This window comes from Molossus molossus, unplaced genomic scaffold (assembly GCF_014108415.1).
Source record: "Molossus molossus isolate mMolMol1 unplaced genomic scaffold, mMolMol1.p scaffold_m16_p_17, whole genome shotgun sequence".
In the NCBI taxonomy this organism is placed as follows: domain Eukaryota; kingdom Metazoa; phylum Chordata; class Mammalia; order Chiroptera; family Molossidae; genus Molossus; species Molossus molossus.
Window position 1 is genome coordinate 69,014,723 of NW_023425352.1, and position 20,628 is coordinate 69,035,350.

The window sequence follows — 20,628 nt, forward strand, 5'->3', positions numbered from 1 at the left end:
CGAGGCCTCCCACCGGGTCCCCCGGCTCTGCCTCACCCACTGTGGTCTGCTCTCCATGCAGCAGCCAGGCGAGTCTTTTCAAATGTAAGTGAGTCCCGCCATCCCTCCAGCCTTCTTGGGGGACAGCCGGCACCGTGCTGCGAGCCTCACGCGGACTGGCCCTGCGATCTCCCCTCTCCCGCTGACCCGGCTCCAAGCACCCCGACCCTGCCACGCCCGACGCGGCCGCTGCCCTGCTCCCCCGTGGCCGAAACGCTCCTTCCCAGTTCTCGGCGCCGCTCGTCTCTCCGCGTCTTTCTCTTGATCTGCTTGTCGACGAGGCCTCCCGGACCGCCCGTCTGGGTCCAGTCCCCGCCGCGAGCTTCGCTGTCTTTCATACTTACACTCACTGTCCAGCAAGCTCTGCATTCACTCATCTGCACTGTTTCCGTCTCCCTCAGGAGAATGTAAGTTCCACACATAACAAACTCTCAGTACATAATTTTGAAGCACTCGAGGTCCCTCCCCACAGGCAGGCCAGATGTTCCGAACACACTCCTGGGGAAAACCAGCAACCCCTTCTCCTGCCCTCAGTCCTAACCGAAATCAAAGCTCCTAGGAATTCCCAGCTGGGCCTTGGCAAGGGGCTGTGAGCACTGAATCCCTGGGACAGAGGCACCTGTCACAGACTCACGACTTGCCCTGACTCGCCGCCACCATGTGTGCGTTCGGCTTCTCAGCTTGTCAGGTTTGGGGAGGGCAGCGGGGATGGCTCACACCCCGCCCGAGGGCCTCACCCCCAGGCTGGGCCTGGGCTGGCACCTCTTTGGCAGCCTGCCCTCACCCACCACAGGCAGCGCACTGCTTCCTGCCGTTTTGGTCTGAAAAAGCCACAGGACACGTGGGACAGCCAGGCTGCGTGTGGAGGTCGGCTGGCGGGGTCCGGGCGGGAGGAGAAAAACAGCGCGAAGGCAGACTGGCCTCTCTCTGCAGGGCAGCTTCGCAGAGGGACCGGCCCACGCGGCGAAGCCAGCACGGCCCTCCCCGCACCCGTACCTCGTGGTGAGCGGTTCCTCTGCGGCGCTTTTCCCCTTCAAGCTGGGCTGGAAAGAGCAGAAGCTGGAGGAAAAGGAAGAATCATTTAGTCAGCAGAGGCAAAGACCCTTCCACCCAGGGAGACGTCTTCAGAGCCAGGCCAGAGAGTGGGCGCCGGCCTCCAGCCCAGCCTGCCCCGACCCCAGGAGCAGCCCTCAGGCCTGCGACTCTGCACACGCAGCCTTGCTGACAACCACAGCACTCACACAGCCGTCACAGAGAAGAACCCGTGTTTCAGGGACCTCCGGGGGCCGGGCGCTTGGCCTTTCCACTGCCGCGTGCACAGAGCTGAACGCTGGGGACAGAGGCCGTCCTCCTTCCAGGTCTGCGAGCAGGTGGCTGCGGCTGGACGGCTGCCTGAGCCACGGGCTCTGCCTGAGCCACGGGCTCTGCCTGAGCCACGGGCTCTGCCTGAGCCACGGGCTCTGCCTGAGCCACGGGCTCTGCCTGAGCCACGGGCTCTGCCTGAGCCACGGGCTCTGCCTGAGCCACGGGCTCTGCCTGAGCCACGGGCTCTGCCTGAGCCACGGGCTCTGCCTGAGCCACGGGCTCTGCCTGAGCCACGGGCTCTGCCTGAGCCACGGACGCCGGCTGCTACATTAACTCGGACAAACCTAAGGCCCCGAGATCCAGGGAACAGCATCACATGTCTGCTTCCTTAGTTCGGTCTAACATGGAACTTGGCGGGAACAGCAAGAGGCGACATAGCAGCGGCCCCCAGAGGAGCCCCAGAGGGAGGTACTGGGAATGCAGAGCCCAGAGCTGGCCTGTCCGGGGCTGTTTGTCTCCACGGCCCTGCCCTGTGGACAGTGCAGCTGGCCCCGGTGCAGTGGCCAGCCAGGGCCAGCAGGGGGCAAAGCTAGAACCTCTGGGCACACGGTGGTCCTGGGACCTCGGGTCCGGACGTCAGGTCTCACCGAACACAGCCCCCAGCCCAGGGTGGGGGCAGCACCACCGCCCGTCACTCCAGCCCCGTGCAGCCTGTGTGTGGCCAGGACCCACTTTCCCTCCAAGACCCTCCACAAATCTCTAGCTGTTTATCTGCAACTTCAGTCATAACAAAAATAAATCAATATATAGTCAAGATTTCTTGGCTTACATTTCTTAGACTGATTCATCTATTTGGAGAAAGAGAAGTTAAACTAAAACAGCAGACTTCTCTCCTTCAGAAAAAGACATTCGTGCAGAAATGGAAAATCAGGGTTTGGGATTCTTTCCAATGAAATATCAAGTCAGAACAGCCCAAATTGGCAACTGGGTCAGAGAGAAAGAGTAAGCCAAGAACAAATTCTTGGAAAATCAGAAACTAAAGCCAGAACACTGCGGAAGGCTATGCCAGCTTCTTCAACGTGCTGTGTCCGCACTGTTCCCTTGGGCGTCACTGTCCTGAACTCCTCTGGCCCATGGAACGGAACTTGTTTCGGCCTGGCTGGTTTTGCTCAGCGGTTAGAGCACCGGCCCGCGGACCAGAGAGTCCCGGGTTTGAGGTCGCGTGGGTGGCGACCACTTGATGTGATGTGCCTCTCTCTCACATCGATGTTTCTTTCTTCCTCTTCCTCCCTCTCTCCCTCCCACTCTATCTGAAGGTAAATGCAAAAATGTTCTTGGGTGAAGATTAAAAATAAAAAGAAGAAGAAAAAAGAAATGGAGCCTATTTCCCGGGGCCTAGAAAGGTGTTCTATAGCTTTCTCTATACTTTGTTCCATAATTCAGCAGCTCTGTGGGTCAGTAAGTTCTTCCTTGTGTCTAACCTACATCCTCCTCACTGTGAGTCGAGAACACACTCTCTGCTCTCCCTGCTCCCAGCTCCGGATCCGTTTGCCCAAAGGAGGGTTTTCAAACTCTTACCTTTTGAAGACCTTACTCCGATCGCTGTTGTGGAAGACAAAAAACTTGGAACATCCATTTCGTAGAAAGATCTCCAGAGCAATGTCCTATGAAGAGAAAGCTTTTACTGACCCTGAAGCTCCGGAATGGAGGGACAGGGTAGAGCCGCTGGCCACCGCGGTTTGGGTCTCAGCATCGGTGTGATGGGCTTTCCTCTGATATGGGACCAGAGGCCGGAAAGGGAGACTCCTGGGCATGCGCCCTTGGAGGAGCAGAACTTATGCACTGAGACCCTGATTTCCTATAAATGCCTGATTCAGCCCGGCTGGTGCAGCTCAGTGGTTGAGTGTCGACCCTGCACCAAGAGGTCGCCGGTTGGATTCCCGGTCAGGGCACATGCTCAGGCTGTGGGCCTGATCCCCAGTGGGGGGCGTGCAGGAGGCGGCCAATCGATGTTCTCTCTCACTGATGTTTCCATCTCTCTCCCCCCTCTCTCTAAAATCAGTTAAAAAAATTATAAAAAGAATTGCCTGATTCAGAGGAGACTGAGACCCAGCCCCTCACCAATGAGCATGCACCAGGGACCCCTCCTCAAATCAGTGACCTTCCTGCTCAGACCCCGGCTGCAGGCGCCCCCTTGGTGCGCCTGCCCTTGAACACTGTGCCCCAAACCCTGGATGGACTCGCTTGTAGCTTGTGCAGCATGTGTTTCCCATGGTAGTTCCTCTGCTACTCCTGCATAAACTCAATTTCTGCTCATTCAAGCGGCTCAGTTTACCGCGTTACTTAGGGTAACATAGGCAACCCTTCCTGGCCAGTCTTGCCAACCTCCCACAGTGGGTGTGAGGACCGGTGGCAGCACCGAGCAGGGTCTTCGCAGGATGGGCGGGAGGGTGGGGGGCCAGGTTCCTTCGGCTGAAGCAGGAAACAAGAGCCCCACCTCCAGGACAAGCAAGGAGCAGAGAATGGAAGGAAGTGCCCAGGGACACCTTGGGACACTGACACCTTCAGGTGAGGGCTTTGGTTTCCCGAACCAAAGATCATCTTACTGGGAGCACTGGGGCGCTGGTGAGGGGGCGCAGCTGCCCATCAGGTCAGCAACCATGCCACCCACAGAAAGGAGGCACAGGGCCCGGGCCCGGCCCACTTTGCTGAGCCCCGTTGATGGCCAGCAATGTTGTCAGCGCCTATATGGACTCGACATGAGCTCCTTCTCTTTCCTCTCCCTCGCCCTCCGCTCTGCCCCCCTCACCCGCAGCAGGTAAACGACGGATTTGGAACAGCGGAGACGGAGCCCGCACTGGGAGGAGGTAAGAGAATCCCAGGGCTGAGGGAGGGGCAGAGCGCAGTGAGCGCTGGGCATGGAGGGACAGATGGGGTGGCTCAGGGTCAGACTCGGAGATGGGGTGCTGCCCCCAACAACAGAGGAAGGTCCTGCTTTCACCTGGCTGGAAACGGGAGGGAAACAAACCCAGAGAGGTGCCCAGCTTGCCAAGGTGGCAAAGCCGTGGTCAGGACTAGGTCCACGCTGGCCATACTGCCCAGAACCGCTGGGCAGGGCCTTTCAACTTTTCTAACTCATGTCCTTGCAAAGACGGTCCATGAGGTCAGGCAAAGTGGGGACCAGCCCTTTGTGGGCAAAGGCTGCAGAGGGAGAGCTGGCCAGATGCCAGCAGTTGGCTGGACCCTGGTCAGCAGGACAGCTGATCCTTTCTGATATTCTTTAGATGAGCCAGAGAAAGGCCTCCTTGGCTGCAGTTTCAGGAGGACCGCAGGCTGAACCACACACCCTTAGACAATTCCCAACGAGAGGCGCTCTCGCTCTGTCCTCAGGGTGAAGCAGAGCAGACACCTGCGGAGGGGGTAGGGAGGACGGGCCCCTCCTGTGAGGGGCTTCCTGCTTCCTCTCTGCCCGCTGCCCGGGGCGGGCAAAGGCCAGAGGTGTTGGAAGACCCTGGGGGCCCCAGAGTTCTTTCTCCCTTGGCCACTGAGCTGATGCTTCTGAACTTTGTAAACCAGGTCATTTCTCCCTGAGATGGGACCAAAACGGGCTGCGACCAGCTGACCACCGGGCTCTGCCTCTGAAAGGGACCTGCTTTGTGTACCACCCGGTGAGCCCCGAAGGGCCTGGCGAGGCTCTGGGACCCTGGCTGAGGGGACAGTCAGCAGACCTCTGAAGCGCTTGGAGGCTGTGGGGAGGGCAGCGGACGGGAGGGGTGGCCGCCAGCTGAGGGGTCCGTGCCATCAGAACAGGGCAGACTGGCATTCAACTCAGTCATCAGCTCCGCCCTGAGACAATGGAGCTGCTGTCCTGCATCCCTGAATGGCCAGGGCAGCTCTGGGCGTGTCTAGGGAAATAAAGCAAAGAGGCTGGATCTTAAGTGATAGGGACAGAAGCTCCCAACGCCGAATGGGAGGGGCTGGGAGAGAGCGGAGAGGTGAGAAGCTGGGCCAGGGCCAGGACCCACACAAGCTGGGGATTCACAGTGCGCCCCAAAGGGCCCTGGGCTATGCATGGGCAGGAGGGGGTCACGAGGGTATGTCCCTCACATTCCGACGGGGCAGATGGACCTGGACCACCGGCCCCATGAAGAGAAGTCGCCCTCCCCGCCCCGGGCCGTACCTGCAGGAGAAAGCGTGCCAGCCGGAGCTCCCTGAGGTCAGCGTAGCTGTGGCGCTGGCACGAGTAGTGGTCGGAGGACCTGTCCTTGCTGCACAGGTTGAAAATGAATGGATCGCTGACGCTGAAAGGGAAAGGCACAGTGCGAGGGTGTCGGGTGGGCGTGTCCTCTGCCCGTCCCCAGACCTGCCTGTGTTTCTGGGACAGCTGGGGAGCCCCCGTCACTGCCGAGCGGGGTGCCAGCTCCCAGTGACCTGATATGCCCCAAGCACCCGCCTGGGGAGTGGGATGGGCATCGGCCTCACCGCTGAGCACAGCAAGGCCAGGGGACAGCCTGCTGCACAGACAGGGGCACCGTGAGCAGCGTGCGTGCCCCGGGCACAGTGGCACAGTGCACTGGGGGCAGAGAGAGCCATCTCTAGTCACATCGAGAAACTTCAGGCTCTGGACTAGGTTCAGAAGGATGACAAGACACTATGAGAAAGCTGTGTTCAGCCTTGGGCAGCGTGAGGCCAGGAGGGGGCACCACATGGGAGAAAGTGGCAGAGAACCCGAGCCAGGAAGGGTGTGCAGCAGGGCTGAGACGCCAGGGGCCTGGAACAGTGGGCACAGCCTTGTGTGGCCCCTGGAGCGTGTGCCCAGAGCCGGGGCCAGCAGCGTGGTGGCAGCAGAGGTACCAGAGCTACTCCCAGAGGTCAGAATGACCCCGGTGGAGGGAAGGGAGAGTCGTGCATTTGGTGAGGATTCACCCCAAAGAGAACAGAGTCTGCACCGGAGGTCCCTGAAATGCCCGCAGGAAACCCCACGACGCCGCTCACCACCCATACAAGGAGAGCTTGAGACATAAGCGTGATTTCAGTTACGGGCAGTTACGTTCTGAGCCTCTGAGCTACATCGTCATTTTAGGTTGTGTGCATGACCACAGGAGCTCTGACAAATGAAGGGTCTCCCAAACCCCTCAGTCCTCAAGAAGCACGTGTGCCAACTGCAGACCCAAAGGACCAAGAGCTGAAAGAGCCCCGCGCCAGTGCCGGGTGCAGGGATGGTGAGAGGCTGTGTTCCGCCCCTGCCATCCCGGCCCAGCAGCAGCCCACGCTGGCCGGCCTGCAGGACCGGCCGTGCACCAGGCCTCTGTGTCATGCCTCCAGGGGGAACCCAGAAAGGGGTCAGGCCCTCACGCAGGCCGGCAGGACTTCCTCGGCCCATGGTCGAGGTGTGGCCCAGTGTCTGGGTGTGAAGAGCTGGGACTTGTCTACGCTGAGTGGTCACTGTGGTAGAAGGGAAGCTGTCCACAGGGACACGGCCCGAGACTGCTGCTCAGCGCCTGGTCCAGCCAGACCTCAAGGGTGTGGATCCCAGCCCCTCTTCCTCCTTCTTAGGACAGCCCTCCCAGGTGTCCTGCTCTGAGCCACGCTGCTATAGGACCGACAGAACACAAAGGTGGCTTTGGTCCAGAATGCTTCTGCTGGAGGCTTTAATTCAAACCTCCTAATGGTGGCAGCCCTGCGTTCATTATTAACGCCCCCCTCGGGGGCAGATCAGCTCTTCCTGGGCTTTGCCTCCCGGGGAGGCCAGGAGGTCATTCCAGTTCCTACCCTTGGCTTAGGTCAGGCAGCATCACAGGTCAAGGCACTGATGGGAATGACAATGGCTCCATTATCCAATCAGTATTATCACCCAGCATTCAATTACTATCGGAACAAATTCCTGAATGTATAATCAGAATCATTCACTAGATCACAGACTCTACCCGACTCAGCCTGCGTCTGACTCACTGGGAGGCAATGCAAGCCCGTGTCTTAAAGCCATGGTGCTCAGCACCTTGCTACAGCCACCGCAACCCAAGGCAGTGACCCCGTTCGGCTGAAACGAGACCCCAGGACTCAGAGCCTTCTAGCAAGGTCCTCGTGCCCGAGGACAGCGCAAGCACAGAGCTCGGCTGGCGCAGTGTTCATTCCGGGCTCTTGCGGGACATCGAGATGCCTTCCACGGCCGGGCGCTCAGCTGCATCGCAGTGTTTTAGAGAAACATTTCGGGTCAACTTAGCTTTATTTTTAACCGGCTTATTTATGTACCTTCCTTGTTTCCCATGGTCAAAAGAAGACTTAGTCCCCATTGATCCAGCATGATCCAATAGCCGTCTCGGAACAGAGGGAGCAGGGAGCCAGCAGCCCAGACCCCGAGACGAAGCTCCGTCTGCTAACAAACACTTCTTTGGGGCATGGTGACTCAAATGACCTATGCAATCCCCAAACGAGAGACCAGGGTAGTTATCTGTTCTCACTCAACTCCTAACATGCGCTGGAAAAGTACACTTCCAGACAGGTCTCCCTTGTCACCCCACATCAAGACGGAACCTGCCACCTGACAACCGGGCTTCTGTTAAAAGTGCAGATACAGTTGAATTGATCACTGTGAGATGCACCTCAAAACACAATTTCTCTAATCAATGAGATCTCACCCAACCCTCACTGGAGTTAAACCAGAGGTGGAGAGAAGCGGTGGATCGCACAAGTCATCACGCGGGCACGCCAGGGGCACGCCAGGGGCACGCCACGGGCACGGCCAAAAGCTTTCACCAGCTCTCAGGAAGGCAAGTCTGCAGACCCATTGTCCTTATTGATCAGTATCAATAAAACATGAGCAATAAGATGGGATGTGTGTGCCAAGTATTAATTAGGCTTCTCCTGCCTTGGAAGAGCACAGAGGACTCCCAGCAAACGCTTGGAATGAATAAAAGATGAAAATTAGCAGAGAGAAAAATTCCAAGCATTTGAAAGCAAATCTAAATCAAAGGAGGGTGGGCCCACATCTATTTTTCCATACTCCGTAGACCCCTGCGTCCTGACAGAGGCTGGGAATGACGTGACAAGTGGGGATTGGGATGCTGAGCCGTCGGTGGGCACGACGCTGACCCCTGTCAACAGCCCAGAATAGTCCTCGTCAAGGTGCAGCCCCAGACCAGCTGCATGCACATCAGCAGAGAGCTTGTTAAAGTCTCAGTCCCTCCCCAGATCTGCCAAAGTAGAAACTGGGGTGATTCCATGTGCGTTAACGTGAGAGTCACTGGGCTAACTAAGAGGTTCTGGCACCATCTGAGCCTCGGCTAACCAGAGAAGCCCAGGCTTGAGACTGGATGAAGAAGTCTCCACCCACATGTTTTCAACAGCCAGGAGCAACTGAGAACACACCACGTGACAACTGAGCTCCTAGCAGAAGTGCACACACGGCCACCTTGATTCGGGACGGCTGCACCCTGTGCACACAGAGAATTAATCAATAAGAGCTGGACTGAACGGGAATAGACCAAACACACTGATCCTGAAAAAGAACCTCAGCATTTCCTGCCAAAGACCTCTGGTGTCAGTTGGTATAAAATCACTTTTCATATTTCTATCCAAATCTCACCCATCCTTTGAGATCTAGATCTTAGCCCAGGTCCTCAAGTGGCCCTTCCTCGCCACACCTCTCAAGGGTGGACCCGAGGACCCTGCCCGGCATGTGCTCTGCCCCATGATGCCAGCGTGCCTCAGACTCTTCCCTGGAGCCTGTTGTGCGGCTGGTGCACTTGCTGGGCATGAGGGGCAGCGCCCAATGCTTCCCCTAAGGGTGGGCAAGCAGCCAGCTGTGGAACAGGTGAGCTGATGCCACGGAGTCTAACACCCAAACAATGTAAGGAGAGACGCCCCTGCCCCACGGTGCCCTCTGCCCTGCGGTGCCCTCTGCCCCACGGTGCCCTCTGCCCCGCGGTGCCCTCTGCCCCGCGGTGCTCTCCACGCCAGGGGAGGTCAGCTCCGGGGAGCACAGCCAAGATAGGGAGCGACACCCCTGCCCTGCGGTGCCCTCTGCCCCGTGGTGCTGTCTGCCCTGTGGTGCTCTCCACGCCAGGGGAGGTCAGCTTCGGGGAGCACAGCCAAGATGCCAGTGCCGCAGGGTCTTCCATCTGAGCCCACAGTTCAGTGCCAGGCCCACAGCTCGGCCACAGCGAGAACACGGGCGGAGGGGCAGGGTGAGGGAGCCGAAGGGAAGACCCGCGGGGACGTGGGACTCACTTGGACAGGCAGTGGCGGGTGCAGTAGACATCCCCCACGGGGGAGAGCGTGAAGTTCTCGCAGACGTAGAAGTGCTGGTGGCCGAGCAGCAGGAGCCCTTCCGAGATGAGGTGGCCCTGCACGATCACCAGGGAGAACTTCTGTGTCACCTGGAGGGAGAGAGCACCCCGTCAGGCCGTGGGCAAGGGACGCCGGCCTGCCTCGCTTATGGAGGGCAGGGCAGCGGCTGGGCACCCAGTAGGCACTTGGAAATGAGAGCAGCACCTGCCGGAACAGCCCTGCCCTGGTCAGTGGCACCTCTCCAAAGCCATGCGGACACTTGCCCTCCCCAGCCTGCCGCCCACGGTGGCGTGAGGAGCAGGAGGAAACATGGCTGCGCCAGGCACCCCACCCACCCCGATGGTCTGTGGTAACAGGGGGACCGTTGTTGAGGGACAGGCAGCTCTCAGTTACGGGGCGAAGGAGCTTGTCCACGGACCCGCTGGGAGGTGGCCGGGCCAGGACCAGAACCAGGCCAGGACCAGAACCACAGCAAGACTGGTGCTGCTGGTCCACGGGGTGGGCAGAGGGGCAGGGGCTCCCTCCTTTCAGACTGAAGACAGCACTGAGCCAAAGGTCACACGCTCCCAGAGGCAGTCTGGACCCAGCGACTGGCCAGTCCGTGCAGGCCCACTTGGGACCGTCCCGACCTCAGGCTCCCGGGAACTCGCTGTGGCCTCCGCTGAGACCCCTCTGAGAACCCGTCTCTCCGCCAGCCCTGTAGCCCACGGTCCCGACACGCTTCCTGGCCCATGGGTGGCCTTCGGGGAGCCTGGTGGGGACGCTGCCTTGGTGTGACCCAGAGACCGACAGGAAGGAAAGACTTGGCAGGTCCTTACATGGAATCAGTTTCCGAAGGAACGAATGAGGGAATAAATTCCAGATGGCGAGAGCCACGTGGACCGGGAATGAGCCAGGCCAACGTGTTCTCAGGGCAATTCTGGGCCAACTGCAGGGACTCGGAAGAGGGGCTGGCTTGTTCCACTTCCTGCCACACGACCACTGTAAACATTTTACACATTAACCACCATCATTTCTACAGCTGGGCCAGGGAAATTTCACTCAAGTTTAGAAAGACAATTTAAAAAGGTCCCAGAGATCAGAACGCCACCAAGGCTGCAGCGCGGTTTCCTGCTCAGCCTCGGGAGCCGGGTGGGGCGAGGAGGGCGGCGGAGAAGCCCCGGGCGAGCTGAGTCTGTGTCAGTGGGACTGGTCCAAGTGCAGGCGAGTGACCACGGCTGTTCCAACAAAGCTCTAACCACTGCCCTCCAGGACCAGTCCCTGCTGGACTGCTTCCCCACCCGAGGACGGAGGGTCTGCGCTCCTGCACCTAAGCCGGCCAGGCAGCCGGCCCGCCCTCCCGAGTCCCCTGCAGTGGCCTCACCACCTGCCGAGCCTCCTTCAACAGGAGCCATTGAACTTCACTCTCACCCAGACGTGTAGCGACTTGACAGCCAAGGGCCCCGCACCCACGACGGCCCTGTGCCAGGCTTTGGGGACGGAGGGGGCACGGCAAGCAAGGACCTGCCTCTCATGGACTTCAAGTCCAGCAGGGGCAGAGGGCTGGTGGACAAACAGGACAGGGGGTAAACGATTCACACTGTGATATGCCGAGAGGGGAGACACGGGGTGATGACAGGGAGCGAGAAACCTGGGGGCGCTCTTCATCAAGAACCCCGAGAACTGAAGGATGGAAGGGGCGGCGTGGACAAGCTGGAGGAACGTTTCAGGGACAGGGGGTTCCAGCATTTTGTCCAGAGCCCAGAGGCAGGGGGCAGGGGAGAGCAGAGAGGCTGGCCCAGCGCCAGGACCCAGGAGCACTGAGGTTGCAGGGCCGACGCCGTGGTCGGGCCGTCCGGTCTCACTCTGGCTGCAGCAGAAAGCCCAGGAAGGGTCACTTCTGAAAGGGGACACTGGCTGCTGGACGGGAATAGACTGGAAAGAGCCAAGGGTGGGAGGAGGGTGTCAGTCACGTGGCCGCTTCAGTGGCGCCGTGGAGGGAGGATGGCGTGGACATGGGAGGGGGGGACAGGCAGCATCTAGACCAGAAGGTGAGCTAAGCAGGAACAGCCACTGGACACACTGTGGGGAGGAGGGTGAGGAGGAATGCCCCTGGGGACTAAGGCAGGCGAGTGGAGTCCCCAGAAGCCTTGCCCAGAAGCAACCACAGTTCCCATGTCATTGTATGAAGGGCACCAGCTCATCTGCCCCTTGGCGTAGGATTACTTCGCGATAGAGACGCTTGGAAAACAGCAGGCATACTTAAGCACTCTGCCCCCTCCTGCAAGCAGACAGTAGGCTCCAGGTGAAAGACACCCTCCCAAGCTCAGGAGGGAAAGGACATTCTGTCACCCCCTCCCAAGCTCAGGAGGGAAAGGACATTCCATCACCCCCTCCCAAGCTCAGGAGGGAAAGGACATTCTGTCACCCCCTCCCAAGCTCAGGAGGGAAAGGACATTCCATCACCCCCTCCCAAGCTCAGGAGGGAAAGGACATTCTGTCACCCCCTCCCAAGCTCAGGAGGGAAAGGACATTCCATCACCCCCTCCCAAGCTCAGGAGGGAAAGGACATTCTGTCACCCCCTCCCGAGCTCAGGAGGGAAAGGACATTCCATCACCAGAGATGAGAAGTCAAGGCTGAGAGAACTCTCCGCAAACAAACCTTGTTGAACTAACCCTTCTCTTCCTGTAGCTTCCCTATGTATTTTATTTTATTTTTTTAAATGTTTTTTTTTATTGATTTTAGAGAGAGAGAGAGGAAGGGAGAGGCAGAGAGATAGAAACATGGATAAGAGAGAACATAGATTGGCTGCCTCCTGCAGTCCCCACTGGGGATCAGGCCCACAACCTGGGCACGTGCCCTGACTGGGAATCGAACCGGCGACCTTTTGGTGCAGGGTCAATGCTCAACCCCTGAGCCACACCGGCTGGCTCTCCTTATATATTTTAGGCCCTTCTTCACAGTCACTACTCTCCGTTCAAGCTAGTATATAAACACTTTTGCTGAACCACTTTTGAGTCTTCATTGTCCTGGGAAGGCCCCGTGTACATATAAACATAACATTTGTAAGCCTTGTTCTGTCAGTACAGTTCCCAGGCCTCGCTGGACCCTGTACTAGCGGGGACAGGAGAACCTGGGCCTCTCCCTGTACATGCTCGTCCAGAGAGGGTGGGAGAATGCACAGCATGTACTCTGCACGGTCTCCACACAAACAGACATGTACTCTGCACGGTCTCCACACAAACAGACATGTACTCTGCACGGTCTCCACACAAACAGACATGTACTCTGCACGGTCTCCAACACAAACAGACATGTACGTGCCTGCGCTTGCTCTTTCGTGTCTCGTCTTCTCCTTGCTAGCTCGTCCTGCAGGCCTGTCCTGCAGACCCATCCTGGTCCCTTTGTGTGTGGCTGTCCCACCTGACACTCGGTGCAGACCACCCCCTCGCACGGACGTACTGCGAGTTACTGGAGCAGTCCCCTAGAAGTTAGGCTTGTTTTCCAATGCTTTGACATTATAAATAATGCTGCAGTGACCATCTGGTACAACGTTGCTGTGGACACACAAGTCAGTCTGTAGGTTAAATTCCTAGATGGAGCACTTCAGGTCCAGGGTGTTGGTGTTTTAAACTGGTAACTATTGTCAGACAGCATTCCCACAGGTGGCACAGGGCAGACTCCCGTAGGAGGGCTATGCCAGGCTAATTAAACGTTTTCTCAAGTTCGCAGGGTGAGACGTGTAACAACAGCACCAGCTCTGGCCTATGTACCTCCAAAACCTCTCCCTCCTGGGGCGCCCCACCTTCACCCAACCTCTGTGGCCCCAACAGCAGAGCTGGAGCCCACTCCCATGATCTCCTGGTACTTCCCTTTGGGAAGAACTAAGTAACTGAGAATAAACCAGACCACAGGAAAAGGGTCTGGTGAGGGCTGAGTTAATAGCTTAAAATTGATTGTGCTAGAAAAAAATGGCATTTCAAAAACTGGAAAATGAACCGAGTGAACTACTACTGCTCCTCCATTTAGATCTGCCCTGGGAGGCTCCATCCCCACTTCACTCACGATTAAGAAATCCCTCCTGCCAGAGTCTATCGATCATTTTGGAAGGAGTGGAAGTTCTTTGAGACCGGCTAGAACAGGTAGTATCACTCCTGACCAGGTAAATGACTACGTTGTGCCTAACCCTGCGGATAAGGACCAGGTTGTCTGAAAATCCAAAAACACCAGAACTGAAGTTAGAGGGGCAGCCATGCCCTGGACAGTCCATGGAAGCCCGCGGCAGGGTCCCCCTGCCTCTGGCCCTGGTGCATCTCTGCAAGGCAAGGTCTGCCGCAGGCACTCCAAGGCCTTTCCTGCCGATTCACCTGCAATTTCGGGTGACACCGGATGCCACAGGTGCGAACTGAGAGCAGGGCGGCCACGTGAGGTGCCAGAGGAGAGCTGATGTGTCCATTCTGTTATATTTGTGCAAGATCGGCTGCAGAGGGGATTTAGCCTGCCCATGTGTATCTCATGCGCCTTCTGTACGTCTTCTGCTGCGACCTGCATGGCCAGTTACACATGGTCATTTTTCAGTAAAGTAGAGACAGTTGAGGAAGGGTTAGCTCTCAGAACAGAGAAAAACGATACAGATGGCATTTCTGTTGGCCACTTGTGAAGTCGGCCACCTGCTCTCTACCGTGATCACTGGTAGATGCGGCGTTTAGTCGCACTAGTAATCAAAGGAAAGAAAATTAAAACAAGGAGATATTTTGTACACACTAATTTGGCAAATCTGAGAAGACACCGTATGTAGATCTCTGCACGAGCTCATCCCCAGGCAGAGGTGAAACGCAGGAAAGCCCACACCTGCTCTTGGGCGCCCCACGCCTGGGCCACGGGAGACCCCACGGAAGGGATGGGGACCGCACCGTCCACAGTCAGTGTGCTACAAGTTCTGAAGGCTGTCCTGAGCACAGTGTCTAGTGCAAGCGGTGTGGACTGAGGATCGGCTCGGGGGTGATGAGCTGAGATTGAAGCAGTTCCCAGCTGAGACAGCTCTGACTACTGTAACCCGGACTTGTGGGTCCCAGGCATGTGTCAGAGACATGGTACATATGAGAATCACCCGGATGCTTCCTGAAGCTCATCTGCCCAAGCTACAGTCCCAGAGGATCCCACTCAGCAGGGCAGGGGCAGAGCAGGCCCTGCATGCTAACACGTGGCCCAGTGATTCGGATGCAGGTTATCTAGACTGTCCTTTGAGACACTGACCTGTGAACACCAGTGAGGCTAGGAAAGATGAGTCTCACCTCAGGAAGCCTCTCTCATCACTCACCACCTGAGCCTGCAGCCGCTGAACAGATGCGGGCTGGGAGTGCATGTGCCCCCTGCACTTGGGCCAAAGCGGAGCGAAGGGTCCGTGGTACTCAGGGTCCAACAGGAGAGAGGACGTGCACATGAGCCCCGCCCAGCTGCAGGCAAGCTGCAGGCACAGAGCAGGGTGCTTGGCCCACACGAGGGTGAGAGAGGGGCCGAGGTGACGTCAGAGAAGTGGTTCCCATGGAGGTGACCCCAAGACTGGGATAAGGAGCTAAGAAGATAAAAACAGGGAGGAACGTTCCAAGGCATGAAGTCTACAGCAGCTGAACGTGCTTGGAGAGTGTAAGTAGTTCCATGTAGGTGGAGTACAAAGTGTGTGTGTGTGTGTGTGAGTGTGAGAGTAAGTGTATGCACGCATGTACATGGAGGTGAGGGCGCGTCCTGGGAGGGGGCAGGGCAGCTCAGGGGCAGCTCTGTGCACAAAATATGCCAAAGAGTGTCTCAGAAGGTGTTCAGCTCTGCATTCTAGAGTCAGCCACGGCAGTTCACCGACGGAGGTCAGAACACGGACGGCGGACACGCCTCACCCTGCACACTGATGTCGATCTGATGCTTCACAGTGACTTTGGATGAAAGTGCTTAATGCTCTGCTTTCAGCGTCACGGAAGAGGACAGCAGTGGTGAAAACACCCCACTTGGGCCGGACGCGGACAGGTCTGAGACTGGCTTCCGTCCCCAGCAGCACAGAGGCCCACTCGGGCTCACAATGAACCTCCCTTCGTGTCAGGTGGAGCTGTTTGCAGAGGACCCGAGGGCGGCACGAACAACTACTGTCCCAGGTACCGCTGGAGGTGATCAGAGCTCCGATGTCGCACGAGAAATCAGTCAAGCTGCTGCCGTCCGGGGCTCCATCCTGCCTGTGTCCCCCAGAGGCCTCGGCGGGGATGGGCTGACCAGAAGGAAGGAGGCTGTGCTCTGGAGTCCCCCAGGCTTTCGGAGATGGCTGGAGGGGAGGAGCCAAGGATTCCCCAGGGGCCGCCTGCCCCTGAGCGACGGGCAGGCAGGTGCTGCAGGGTCTCTGAGCACGGGCGCACCTGCCACGCACTCCCTCCCTGGGTGCGCTTTGCTTAGAACAAGCCCGAGGCCACAGGTGGTATAAAGACATCTGCTTCAGGGATTCCCGGCTTGCGTCCAATGCTTGCTACAAACTTTCTCAACACAGGCACAAAGTATCAGCCAGGAAATGCAGGAAACACCTCCCTACACACACACACCACACACACCACATACCACACACACACGCCACACACACATGCCACACACACGCCACACCACACACACCACATACACCACACACACGCCACACCACACACACACACACACCACATACACCACACACACACCACATACACCACATACACGCCACACACACACGCCACACACCACATACACGCCACACGCCACACACACACGCCACACCACACACACACACCACATACACCACATACACGCCACACGCCATACACACATGCCACACACACCACATACACGCCACACACCACACACACACACCACATAACACCACATACACGCCACACACCACACACACCACATACACGCCACACGCCACACACACCACATACACGCCACACGCCACACACACACGCCACACACGCCACGCCACACACGCCACACACACCACACATACACCACACACATACCACACACGCCACACACACACCACACACAAAGAAGCCACACACACACACCACACCGCACACACACACCGCACACACACACCACACACACGCACGCACACACACACACCTCCTGTGTCTTTGTGTGAACACATCATGGTGCTGGGTCAGTGCAAGAATCCTTCCGTCCTCAGCTTCCAGGTCCTGTCCTGACAGTAAGGACCGTGGGCGGGGATGAAGGCCACAGCAAACCCAGGCTAAGGCGTGTGCAGGCCAGCAGGTTGGCATGTGCTGGGGTGCTATGTCCCAGGCAGGTACGCCATGAGCACTGGGGGACCCAGAGGCCGGCCTGTCTGGGCCACCGTTAACCAGAAAGCTTATACGGGAAGAGCCTGGAGCCAGCGTCCCAAACCCGACCCGGAAGGGTGTGAAAGACGGTGGGGACAGTCATGTAACTTGCTCCACACCGTGTGTTGGGAGGCAGTGGAGAAAATGAAACATCTCGTGGACATGAAGTAAGACAGACTTAAGACGAAATCCCAGCCACTGCAGTTAGTGGCCCCCGGGCCCTGATTCTGCCATCTTTAAAATGGAACTGGTAAAGCCTCCATCACGGGGCCACGTGGCACCAGACGACACGCCGAATGAAGAGCACCCAGCAAGGGCGCCAGCTGCCCAGCTACTGACACGTTTGCCGTGATGACAATACACCAGAGTGATGCTGAGTCTCCCCCTGTGCCAACTGCTGGCACCTGCCTCCCTGGTGGTGGCGGTGGTGCTGTTGCCATGGTAACCATCCTCTGCCAAACCTCTGCTCTCAGAGAGGCTCCAGCCATGGGACAGGTCACCCAGAGTGTGCCACCCCTTGAGCCAGGGTCCCCAGGCATGCGAGAGTGGCCCCAGGTTGCAGCTGCAAGAAGGGTGCCCACTCCTTGAGCCCACGCTGCCCCTGCACCCCAGCGGGCTCCCTGCAGTGGCCTCCTGGCATGCTGCACTCTCCAGCTCTGCAGATCCCGCCAGAGCACAGGCGCTCACATCATGGACGCGATGAAACAAAGCCTGGCCCTGCTTTGAAGAAATGACAGCAGACTCAGAAGTGATCGGAGCCCAGTGATGAAGAGGTGCTGGTGGTGGAGTGAGCTGGGGGCTGTGGAAGCCCAGGCCCTGTGTGCACTGTGATCGGGCACCCCAGGCAGGCTCACCCAGCAGGAGGCCTCTGCTGCAGCCAGGGTGAGCCGGTGGGCATCGGGCTGTGCGGATCTGACTGGTGGAGATGCAGGGGGCCAGTTGCAGAGGCACGTGTGCCCACCAACCAACTCGGCCGCTCCACAGAGAGTTCTCTGGTCTGGCCCTGCCTCCTCTCTTCTGGCCCCAGGGCGTCTTGAGCTCTGGCGCCACCTCCCATACCCCCTGCCTCAGGCTTTAAACGCAGTGGCCTCCTCGGGGTCACCACACATCAGTCCAGGCCTCGAGCCCAGCAGCTTCCCCTCTGCTACTAAATGTTGCATCTGGTCAGAGGCACAAAGCTCCTGGAGGGGCCCCACCTCAGCAGACCAGGTCTTTCATGCTCTACTCTGACCCGCTGCCCCATCACCCCCAGCTCAGAAGGACAACAGACCCAGGGGACCCTGCACCTTCCCATTCTACTCCAGCACTAGCCACAGTGTCTCCCTTACCCTGCAGCCCCTGCCCCACGGGGCACCTCGGAGGCTAGACAGACAAGTTTGAATGAGGGCACTCCACTGTGGGCAGAGACAGGTGTGTCCCCACTTCCTCGGGGCTGTGGCTTAGGTACCAGGGCTCACCCTCCCCCCCCTTCCTGCTTGCGGAGGGAGGGCAAGTCCTAAGGGAAAGGAAGGACCACCGGCACCAGGTGACAATAGCAGCCGCAGCCACAGCTCGGCCCACGCCGGGCACGGGCACAGGGCAGCAGCCGCAGCCACAGCTCGGCCCACGCCGGGCACGGGCACAGGGCAGCAGCCGCAGCTCGGCCCACGTTGGGCACGTGCACAGGGCAGCAGCCGCAGCCACAGCTCGGCCCACGTCGGGCACGGGCACAGGGCAGCAGCTGCAGCTCGGCCCACGCTGGGCACGGGCACAGGGCGCTGACAGGAGCACACAGCACTGCTCTGATCTCTGATACCAGGTGCTGAGCCAAGGAGGAGCCCCCAGGTCCCTGAGCCTGTCAGTGATGGGGGTGGGACTGAGTGGGCGGGGCCTGAATAGCGCTGCCTATGGCTCCGCCCACCCGGCCCCCAGAGTGCCTGCCCCCCTGGCCTGGCCTTTCTCCTCCCACAGCTGCTGCTTCTGGGAGCCTGCTGTCTGGTGGCCTGGCTCCTCTACTTCTGGAGGAATTCGGACTGAATAGGGAAACAATCTCTCCCACAATTTCCCCAGAAACCAGAGGTAGCAAGTACAGCCCAACAGGAAGGAAAACAACTTGTGAAAAGAACGCATCCATTCAAGTCACAGGTCAGCTTGCCCTCGCAGCGGCAGCTCAGTCTCCTGCTCAGGGCCTGGCACTCCCCGACCCCACCCCAGGCTGGCCCCTTCAGCAGGCAAGGGCCAGCAGCGCCAAGTGGAGGCAGGAGGTGGAGGCAGGATAGCTCCGGGGTCCTGCGGGCTCCGGCTACCATAAGGAGTATGTGTGGGGCCCTGAGCTCCCTGCTGAGCTCCCAGGAGGCTGAAGGGAGAACAGCCTCCTCCTGCCCTGTCCTGTCTCAGGATCTGGGACAGTCGGTCTCCTATGGGCTTCGGGCTCCTGTTCCCGCAACAAGACCCTGGAGGACAATGTCGATGGTTTAGACAATCAGCAAGAACAAGACTCTCGGAGACCAGCACAAGGGCCAGAGCACCACCTGCTACACAGACTAGCTGGGGCTGGCTCAGGCCCTGAGCACAGACCCCAGACCTTGCCCCAGGCCAGCTGGGTCAGGCCGGGACCACCTGGTAGGCCTTGGGAAGCACACAGGGCTGGGCCATTTGCAGACGCTCTCCTTGGAAGAGCAAGGGAAGAGCACGTGGAAGAGGACCTGGGACATGGACTCTGAGTGATTCCAATGTGGCGGGCAGTGTTCCAAAGAGGTCCCGCCAGAGCCTCCTCCGCCAGCCTGTCAAACTCACCTAGGACTGCTTAAAGGGACCTAGCACCCTCTGAGGGCTAACGGTGCCCAAGTGTGCTTACCCGAGGCCTGAGAGCTGAGGGGTGTGGGGACTTTGGACAGATGGGTCAGGGTGTCCAAACACACGCACCAGGGCCCCTCAGGGTGATCAGGCTGCAGGGGCCAAGGTGCTGAACTGCGAGGTCAAGAATTCTACCTTTAAAACTGCTCTCTCAGGTGTTATAAAGGTAGAACATATTTCATGTAACAGTTTATTAACTTGATTATACCTTTAAAACACCTCAATGCAGAGTGTGTGGCTCCATTTGCGTACCTGCCCTGGGTACACAAATTCAGGAGCACACTGGACTTCATGGCGAAGGGAGCTATGACTTCCACGTGCGTGGGGAAAGCCTAGTTCTCCACATGTGACCGTCTTGAGGGAACAGTCGTGATGGGCTGTCTTACCTTCTCATGATCAAGAAGCTCCTGCAAAATAACTTGTCTTTCCCGACACAGTTCCAAGAAGTCTTCGGAGTGCTGACTCTCGTGCAGGGCCGGGAAGAAGGTCAGCTGGGTGCAGTCTGCTGCCGCCTCGTCCCTTGGGTCCTCCGCTGCCTGCGGAGTCAGCTCGCCTGCAGCGGCAGAAAGGGACACAGTCTGGCAGCAGCCACCTGCCGTCACAGGGGCGTGTGCAGCTGGGCCTGGGTCTCTGGGAGGAGCTGCACGGTTCAGGGAGCACGTGACCGGGGTGCATCACTGTGGCTGAGAGGAACCAGCCCGAGCCTGGGTGAGGTCAGCACCCTCGGGTGATCCCTCCAGGCGTGTACCAGCCGGGCTGCTCCACCAGCGTGTGCTTCGTCACAATCTCACTGTGTTCACTCTCTGCAAAGGGTGCTTCGTTTTATTTTCT

At 58.5% G+C, this 20,628-nt stretch overlaps 1 protein-coding gene across 1 annotated transcript in view; it reads right to left on the reverse strand.

Moving 5' to 3' along the window:
- The window catches only part of WDFY4 (WDFY family member 4), a 284,390-nt gene that overhangs the window by 74,066 nt on the left and 189,696 nt on the right, over window positions 1–20,628 (reverse strand). The window contains exons 43-47 of the mRNA XM_036265310.1: window positions 20,184–20,350; window positions 9,574–9,722; window positions 5,525–5,645; window positions 2,923–3,008; window positions 1,036–1,098 (exon numbers count right to left, since the gene is read on the reverse strand). Of these exons, the coding sequence (XP_036121203.1) occupies window positions 1,036–1,098; window positions 2,923–3,008; window positions 5,525–5,645; window positions 9,574–9,722; window positions 20,184–20,350 (586 nt within the window). The remainder of the gene's footprint in view (window positions 1–1,035; window positions 1,099–2,922; window positions 3,009–5,524; window positions 5,646–9,573; window positions 9,723–20,183; window positions 20,351–20,628) is intronic.